The sequence below is a fragment of the Lagopus leucura genome, unplaced genomic scaffold, assembly GCF_019238085.1.
Source record: "Lagopus leucura isolate 7727_CA_CO unplaced genomic scaffold, USGS_WTPT01 Super-Scaffold_1, whole genome shotgun sequence".
Lineage (NCBI taxonomy): Eukaryota > Metazoa > Chordata > Aves > Galliformes > Phasianidae > Lagopus > Lagopus leucura.
The window spans coordinates 21,939,484-21,948,963 of record NW_024962250.1 but is presented as its reverse complement, the minus strand read 5'-3'; the positions used below and the strand labels follow the sequence as shown (position 1 = coordinate 21,948,963).

The window sequence follows — 9,480 nt, the reverse complement described above, 5'->3', positions numbered from 1 at the left end:
AACTTTCACCAACTCTCTTGGCAGTCTCCACAGGAAGAGAACACAAGTTAGGAAGAATAGGAAGTCTACAGTGGTATCCCAGATCACTTTGATGAAAACAGTCCCACTGACCAGTAAGCAGAATCTCTTTGGGCATAGGTTTGTGAGATATCAAAACTGAGACTCCTAGGCAAGTACCAGGCACCAGGATCACTGACTATTTAAGCAGCCTCCCTCCTCCCCACCTAAACATCAAAAACAAAACAAAAGCAACCAAACAAAAACCAAAGCCCCAGTAACAAATCAGAAGGATAAAAAAAAATAATAATAAAAAAATAAAAGCAAGGAAGAGTCTGTCAAACAAACAAACCAGAGATGCACTAGGTAGGCCTTCTGGCCAGAAGCCCCACTCACCGTCGGTCCCCACGGCTGTTGCGGCGATGAGGACTGGCCTGACCTCTTTGTGGGGAGGAAACATCTTTCTTTCTGTCCTTGGTGGGAGACGGTGGCCCTGTTCCTTTGCCAATCTGCCAAAACAAACAAACAAAAAAGAGAGTAACGTGAGCAGAAAACGATACTAGTAGTAGTCAGAAAACGCGAAGCTGAAGAACTATTAATTAAATGGGAATAAGAGACAAAAAAGCAAGATAAGTGAACCAAAAATACAAAAGCCAGAAAACAAACCACAATCACTGCTATGGCTCCAAGGAATGTATACAGTCCAAGGTAATCACAACTGCAGTACTGCCTGCGTGTCCATTATGGGACCAGCCTAATCACAAAGCAGAGTAGCCAATTCACACTCCACTCCATCACCATTCTAATTCCCCCAACGTGCCATAGGCTGGGCAAGGCAGTGGATGCTGCAAACTACTACTGCTCCGTGCTGTCTGCTCACCTTGAGCCTCATGTCACGGGCGTGTCTCTCAAGCTCTTTGCGGAAGTCTTCCCGGCTCAGCTTGTCTAGATCCAGGATGGAATGCTTCCACTCAATCTGCTCCACACTGTGTGGGTCATGGGATACACAGTGCCCCAGCTTCACCTTTTTGAGCGTGTGCCAGCAGCGGCGATACGCCTCCTCGAAGTCAAAAATGAGTTCACTCAGTGTGCGGAAGACGGGCGCTTTGTACATGAGCTCTTCGCGTCGGCTGATGCCCAGTGCCCCATAGCGGCCTCCGAAGTTCACCCCCAGCACGATGTGTCGGAAGTAGTTCCCTGAGAAGTGGGTTTTGAAGCTGATGGGGAAACGGTCCAGCGTAGTCATGTTGTTGGTGAGGTAACTAACAGCAGCCACTATTCAGGAAACAACCAATGATGCCAGTTGCTTGGCAAGCTACTTCCTTCTTGCTTCAAACCCTCCCAACCTGCTTAGCACCCTTAGTCATTCAGGTATCACACTGATGGGGTTTGTTCTTCAGATCAACTGGCCAGCTCACTGCAAGTTGCCCTACTGATGAGGAAACCAGACTTGGCCTTTTCACCAAGGCAGTCAACAAAAAGGAGCTCATTTCCAGACAGTTTTGTGATGCAGAAGTTGCAACGCCAACACATTTAGTGTACTGTATTGCATAGTTCCAAGCTGCAATGCTGTAGCATTGTTCATCAGCTTGATTTAATCTGTTTCACTATTATTTCACATAGAAACTGAGGATCCTTCAGTACTCAGACCACACTTCTGAACCACTTGCCATCTCTGCCCCTCCAAGTGGTTTTGTCAATTTGCATCAATAATCTGTAGTCCAGTCTATAGATGTAGACTGTGCATAGACTATGCCTGGGAGATAGCTGGGAAAAGCAAGCTCTTGAAGAAGGCACAAGCCTAGAATTAAAGGCACTGCCTAACTTGACAAGCAATGCTAGCTATCATACTGAAGTGACATACACCATAATTAGGTGTTGGGGAGGGAGGATCCCTAATTTATCATAGCGTAGAACACATGCAGGCAACATCGCAGTAAGGGAAAATGTTATTCACAAAGGACCTCCTCACCTAACCCTAGCTAATATTTTTGCCACCTTTATATGTTCTTTAGGTCCTTTCTCTTTTACTTGCTTCCAAAGTAGTCCATAGCAGCACCCCATCTCTGAAGAATTAGTTCTACTATTTCAGAAGATTGCTTGGATTTGGATTCCATTGGTAGGGATTTTGGGGAGAACTGGAGAAGAAAAACAAGGGTGTGGGGCTTGGTGACAATATTTATCAGCAACCTCAAAACATCAGAGGGGAAAACTCAAGGATGTGAGGCATGCACATTTCTGGGAGGAAAGGATACATTCCCAGGATCACAGCTTCCAGGCATTTGATTGGCAGGGCCTCTTTGGTCATTTCTTTGGCCAGATCCATCAGCCTGTGGAGCAGGACAAGAGAAAGATGTGAAGAGTCAGAGGGCTTGCACTATGCAAATATGGCTAGTTCAGCCCTTTTGCAGTGTATATGCAATGTGGGTTTCCAGGAGAGACAAAGGCGCATCAAGGATAGGGAAAAGAAGAGTGTTTTAGGAAGATATAAATCCAAATCTGCGCTCTTCCACATATTGTCACTGCTTACAAGGAGCTCCTACAGTGAATGGTAATAATGCTGCAAGCCAATGTCTTGTTCCCAGGGAGACCACAGCACTTGGCTCATTGAGTTCTGGATGGACACTGACATGACCAGAAGCAGAAATCTCAGTGCACCAGGGGCCAGCAGTGTTTGCCTCATAAGGCTCAAGGACAGCAAAGGCCTCTTCTATGGCATGAAACAATATTGTTCTACATTCGGTAAATATCGTGGAGACATTGCACTGACTACAATGCAAGACACCCAAGTTCCCGTAAGCCTGTGGACTAGACAGATAATAAGAAGCCATTCTTGAGAGAGTATGCTGACCAAGAGAGCCAGTGAACATCAGGTGCTTATCTACAGAAGCTTATCAGGCACAGTTCTTCTCCAAGGTTTGCAGCTGGGAGAATTCTCCTCCTACTTCAAAGTATGACACACCTAAAGTTTAGCAAGCATACATACTGCAAAGGCACAGGTACTATAAAGTTAGCCCTATAAAGATGCTTGACTTTTAGAAGGATTGTTTAGGGCAGGACCTAGCTTCAGAATCCATCACAAGTTCATGTAGTTATATTGCAATTAGAAACACGAAGAATCTGCACATATCTGAAATACAATTCTGTCATTTTACTTGATCTACTGATTCATGACAACAAACCTTTGTCCTTGAGAAAGGCTACACACAGCTCTACTCAGCCATACCCCAGGCAATACACAATAAAGTCAACTAAAGAAGGATGGAGCTTCACTACTGAAAATGGTGATTGCCTTCTAGACTTTGGTCAGGGGCTCAGTGAACAAACAGTGGGTACAGCAAAGCCCCAACACTTCAAAGCAAGGATAAAGCGTGGTAGAGGCTCCTGGCACTTACCCAGTCAGAGGTCTGCTCTTCTTAATCTCAAAGAATTGTGTCCCAGTGTGATTGTACCTAGAAGTAAGAGGTTAAGGGCTTGGCAGTTTGGTAAGTAGTGTTTTGAAGAAAACCTGCCCGAAGAACTTTCATGATACTATTTCTCAGAGCAAATTCAGGATCTCACAAATACAGCAACAAAGCAAGAAAATTTCCATCTCCCTATTCCACATCTTTCCCACTTATAGTTCCTCCTATGGTGGCAGAGAAAGTTTGATAGATATGTCTGCTCCTTTCTGCACAGAGCCTTACAATGTTATTGGTACTTTACTCTTAGTCTGGCAGAGACCCAGTCTGAGACATAGAGTCCTTGATGGGTGAAAGGTGCCAAAAAGACTGCCATTGTACCTTTTGCAGAGGCAGAGGTCAGGACTGGATCTGCGTCTCACCACTGAGATTACACTATGCTTGCAAGGCACATACCTGCTATCCAGCATAGCAAGGATGGCGTAGCTCTGAACAGAAAGGGGCAGGATACCACAGATGCACAACAGCAGGGTGGCTGACTGTCCTTTGAGACAGCTACAGAAAGGCAACACACTGTAGTCCATCTGAGACCCTGCTCTCAAGGTGTTAGATATACACTTTAAAAGAAATGTGATTATGAAGCCAGTGGGCTGGTTAGAGCGGGTGGTGGGGAAGGGCCTCTGAAAACATGCCATGGAGCAAACAAGATCAGATGGTAACTTGGACAGAAAAGAAGCAAAGCAGCAAAACAAACCATCATCCAAAGCTCAATCTCCTGTTCTCAATGAACAAGCTTCAGTTCTTCTCCAGTTAAATCAGAACGAGCTCTTCTCTTTTGTAGAGAAAGAAAATCTGCTTCCTTCTTCTTCCTGGGTAATGGTATCAGTGACTAAGGTAACAGTAAAGGATACTGAAGCTCCCTGATGTAGCGCTGTACGGCTTCCAGGCGCTCAGGGATGGGGGTGGATGGCTGGAACGCAGGCACACTTGGTATGGGAATCTGAAACAGGGAACAGAACATAAATCACCACTTCAAAACCTCTCCAGCTTCTTTTGAACTCAGTGATACACAGCTACATGAGCCACATTCCTCTAAAACCAGCCCCTTTTTGCTGCCTGAAGTGACCATGTCAGGTACACTCCTCTGTTCCCTTACTAGTAACTGATTCACTGGTAACAGTTTTAAAGAAGCAACACCACAGAGCTGCAAGAGAAAATGCCTGTAAGGGTCCTACTGTTAGGGTGTGTAACAGGCAAAGAATTAGACAAAATTAACTGACAAGGAAAGATGTGAGACAAGAACACTATCACACAGGGGAGCCTGGGCCCATTTGAGTAGGCAAACTGGAAAGCACAAAACAAAAAAGAAAAAGAGAGAGGTAAAAATTGAAAATAATTTCCCCCAAAGCCACTGGCGCAAAGGCTTACAAGAATCCTTACTACCTCCTGGAATCTCGGAGGAGTTGGCACTGACTAGGACACAGGCTGGGCAGCATAATGACTCCCCACCTTCTGTGTTTGTTGTTTTGAATTACACAGGGAATGACTTCCGAAAGTTCACCATTCAGACTGCTGTCCCATTCTAAGGCCTCAGCCTTATGGGTCCAGTCCAATTTTCCCCTCCATTTGCTCCACAGGGGATAACTGCAGCTTTGTCAGCAGCTGAGAAAATGTGTCTAAGGAAGGGAAGAGGTCCTGTCTGCTCAGCTACAGTGGACAGGCAAGCCAGGATGGCAGACAGCCCTGACATATTCATTCAACAAATATAATGGAGAAGACACAAATTTGGTGTGACTGACAGGCTCACAGAAACAATTTAGCATCTTCCCTCTGAAGGATGGCTCATGTCTTTCACACACCCATCTGATACCAGACTGTAGCTTTTCACAGCAGTTTGATTTTTAACATTTCAGTTCCTGCTCAGAATTCCCCCAGACGTGGGCTATCCCCCACCTAAGAAAGCATGAGTCAGAAACAGATCTTCCCTTGGGGCCTTCCACTGTGCTGCACACCAACTGCCTCTATTGGCAGCAGATTTGTATCCAGCAGCACTGCTGAGCCATTCATCTCCCTCTGCATGTGTATCTGCAGTCACTCATTTCCATGCCTCCTTCTTCTGCCTTGGGCTGCCAGAAGTGACCAGTGAAACAGGCCAGGCACCTGCACCAGCTGAAAGCTGAGCCAGTGAGCATGGCTAGTTCTCAGTCAGATCAGTTCCCTGACCTGGTTTGCCACATGGCCACATCCTGCTTGTGCCAATATGGTTGAGTGGCCAGGGGCTGTCCTTGCCTCTTGCAACTATATGGTTTTTCAATCTATCTACAACTACCATCGGCAAGCAGACACTGAGGTAAACTCAGTCTCTACCCATCTCAATCTTTCTTTTCTTCTTGAGGTAAGAAAATAGTATCATTTGGACACTGGTACATATTTTCCTAACATCTCTTGAATGTTCCACTTCACCATTTCCAATGGTGAAATGGGCCTTGTTTCTGTACCTTGTTTGGAGCAAGCTAAGGCACTTGCAGGAAACACACAGCAGGAGCAGATGTGAAACTGTGTTTGTTCAGCCACAGCAGGAGCAGGGAAGGCTCCAGAGAGTAGCACAGGGATGGAGCCATCTCTGGAACCACACAAGCTGAGTCAGTTTGGATGCTGGGAGCTGACAACTGAGTCACAGGATATCATTTCCAGGCAGAAACAGCCAGAGAGGTAACAAGCAGGACAGTATGACTATTTCACTTTGTTTCATTTCGTCAGCTTGGGGACTTTCATGCTTTTGGAATGGATTACCATTCCAAACACCGATTAAGTCCATGTTGACAACACAGATTAAGGATGCTCCTTTCCTCAAAGGATTGACACACTGTAATGACAACCAGTTCAGCAGGGGACTAGTTAACACAGAGAGCTGCATGCACCTCAAGTAATTAAACTGATGAAAGTACAGTGTGCTCACTTTCTCTCAGATCTGGGCTTCCAGCCCAGACTGGGCTACAGTTTCTTATACATCTACAGCATTTTACTGGGGCAAGAGAGAAGAGAAAGGTCCCCATTCCTCAATCCCACTCTGACCTCAAGAATTTGTTCTTACCTGGCACTATCCATGGCATATCTCAGAAGGCTTATAAATAGGCAGTCTTAACAGTCCTCCAGGATGCAAAGAGGAATTAATTTGCAAGAGAAACAAGAGAAAATCAGATCTATTTTGCTCTCCCTTTAGTTGTACTGAAAGCTGGAGAGAGAACTAGGAAGAGAGCCCAGATTTCCAAGAGCACATACCTCTGCCAGGCTTAGCAGACTGAACACATCCTTGGTCCCTCATCACTTGTGTTGAGGGGCTGCATCACCCTACCCTTGGATTCCTGCATGCTGACAGGCTGGCTATATGCTTAGGACTGGGCCTGACTTCAGAAAGAGGATTCAGAGAACAACAGATTTTTATATACCAAGTGGGCTATAATGTGCATGAGACAAAAAGGATGGGAGAGAGACAAAAAGCTCCAGCCTTATCTATGTCACAAGGATACGTTTTTGGCCAGCCTAGTTTAGCAACAGCTTCTCTTACAGTGCTTTTATTTATCTGAGCTCCTCCCTAATTTCCCTTTTGTAAGCCGCATAGGAGCAATATCAATCCCAGTCATTAGCCTGACTAAAGAAATTGGATTTTCTTCTTGTCTATCCATACAAGCTCATCAGATGCAATAATTCCCATCTTCGCCCTCATAATTACTGCATTTATAATCCAGCCTTTCTTAAGGAGGCAAGGGCACATTTTGTATTTCCATTGTGAAGGTCCAAGCAAAGCAATATCACACCTACAGCTAGAAAGGAAACAACCTATGAGATGGTGGCACACTCAACCTTTGCATGCACAGCCAATCAACTGTATCCTGGCCTGGCTTGCTTAATAGATACTCCAAACCTACCAGAAGGAAACCTTTGGCCTCAGGGGAGATCTCTGAACACAACACCACAGCAAAAGACACAGCCTCAGCAGCTGATCTGTGAACATTTCCACAGTGTCTGGACACAGCCTTATGCAGTCATCATTTTATGGCATTATGTTTAGCTTATGGACAACTCTGTCAAGAGTTACTTCCCCCAGCATGGGCCATACTTCAAGGCAAAAATTTGGGAGGGAACAAACTACTGTCTGACTCCCAACATTTAAAAAGGTGTAATTGCCTTTCAGCCTATGGAAACTATCTGGCCTTTCAGAGGAGCTTGCGCTGCTCACTGCCCTAATTCTCATCTGTTGCATCAGTCATGCAAAGAAACTTAATGACACAGAGATGCATCTCAAGCAAACCTCAAAGATAAAACACACTCCCAGAGGGGAGGAAGAGCTGGGAAGCAGAGCCCATTCATCCTAGCTGCTTCCTGCATCCCTGCATCTTGTCTATAGGCCCTGGTGAGCTTGGGCATAGCATTTCAAATTGTACAGCGCTGAGTCGAGTTTATAGCTCTGGTTCCCAGGGGTGCTAGCAGACACCAAACAACAACAAATAATGGATAGACCACTTTCATCAGTTATTCTAGAGGAGCACATCCTGCTTGTATCCCCTGACTGTGACCCTCTGGCACTAAAACTGTAAAAGACCGTTAAGTGAGAACAAAAGCAGAAGTACTTCACGTGATGATCGAAAGCAGAGACTGAGCATAGTATTCCCCTCCCTTCCTGCACACCACACTCCTGTTTGTGAACTTCTTTCTTCCATTTCCCTCACCAAATCATCCCTTCTGATCAGGAAATTAAGCACTGCATGCCCCGACCGATCAGAAACACATTTTCAGCTTTCACTCAGGCTCAGAACAAAGTCCAGGGAAATGTGAAAGGAAAAGGAGAAGTCTAGCAGGGTTAGAATAGGGCCTGCAGTTAGGATTTAGAATTTGGTCTGGTTACTGCCATGTAACTCCTTACTGCAAAAAGGAACTTCGGCCACACACATCCCCGGAGCTCCCCGTGGGCAGTGGTACAGGTTGCCTGTATGCACACCATGCAACAGTGCAGTTTTGCCTACTTCAAGTTTCATTCTCAAGGAATGAAGTATTTGCTAAGAAAGCACAGGAAGAAAATGCCTAATCTTTCTGTATTTCAGTTTCCTGTTAGCATGATGGGAACACTCCCCTGACTGGCCAATAGAGCGACACACCAAGTATTTGCAGTGCCTTTTGTTCACAAGATGCCAATGGAAAGGGGGAATTTTTCTCCAGTTAAGGTGCAAGCAGATAGCAACAACCACCCAGATTCATGTGTAAATGATTCAGTAGGGCCCAAAGCTACACAAAATGCCCATTGCTTCCTCTTCTTATTGAGTTCTCTGCAGGTAGGCCAGGAATATGCTTAGAAATCTGACCCTACACCAGCAAAAAGCTCTGTGCACGTTTGCTAGCTCCTCTTGAGATTCTTGGGCATCAACGGTCCTTTTCCATCAGATATGGTCCTGTGCAAGAGTTCCTTATACGAACTGTGCCCGAATCTGACTTCTGTTGTAAAGCCTCACCTCCCTCGGTCCCACTCCTCACGTGCGGGGGCTCCCCAGTCCAACTCCTCATCTTTCCATCGTCCATCCTTCTTCTCACTCTGTTAAGCCGGCCCATCTCCCTCCCACACAACGCGCACACGAAGGCCATTTACTTTCCAGCACGGCCCCTCGTGAGGAGGGCGATTCGTCAGAGCCCGGCACCGTGATCGGACACAGCTTCTCGGGACCCGCCAAGAGGACCGCTCCGAGCCGCAGGGCCGGGCCAGCGCCGCCGCTCTCGCATTTCGCCTCTTCGCGCCCCTAAGGCCGGCACCCCCGCGGCCCCTCACCTTGGGCAGATCTGCGGCGCCGCGGATGCGCTCCGCCACCCGCTCCCCGTCGGGGTGGATCCTGGCCACATGCCGCCACATCCGCTCCCAGGTGGGCTCGTCCACCGGCAGCCCGCCGCGGTTGACGAAGAACGGCACGCCGCCGTCGCGCAGGTCCTCCTCCTCCTCCTCCTCCTTCTCCTCTTCCCGCGCCGCCGCCGCCGCTTCGCCGGACGCGGGGACCCTGGCGGCGGCCGCGGCCCCACCGCCTCCCGGCAGCGGCAT

At 47.0% G+C, this 9,480-nt stretch overlaps 1 protein-coding gene across 2 annotated transcripts in view; it reads right to left on the bottom strand.

Moving 5' to 3' along the window:
* The window catches only part of VASH1 (vasohibin 1), a 14,736-nt gene extending 5,256 nt beyond the window's left edge, over positions 1-9,480 (bottom strand). For both annotated transcript variants that reach the window (XR_006178302.1, XM_042868518.1), the window contains exons 1-6: positions 9,217-9,480; positions 4,310-4,398; positions 3,393-3,449; positions 2,253-2,327; positions 878-1,259; positions 394-506 (exon numbers count right to left, since the gene is read on the bottom strand). Coding sequence is in view for 1 of the 2 variants with exons in the window: in XM_042868518.1 (XP_042724452.1) it covers positions 394-506; positions 878-1,259; positions 2,253-2,327; positions 3,393-3,449; positions 4,310-4,398; positions 9,217-9,480 (980 nt within the window). In the remaining variant the exon portion in view is untranslated. The remainder of the gene's footprint in view (positions 1-393; positions 507-877; positions 1,260-2,252; positions 2,328-3,392; positions 3,450-4,309; positions 4,399-9,216) is intronic.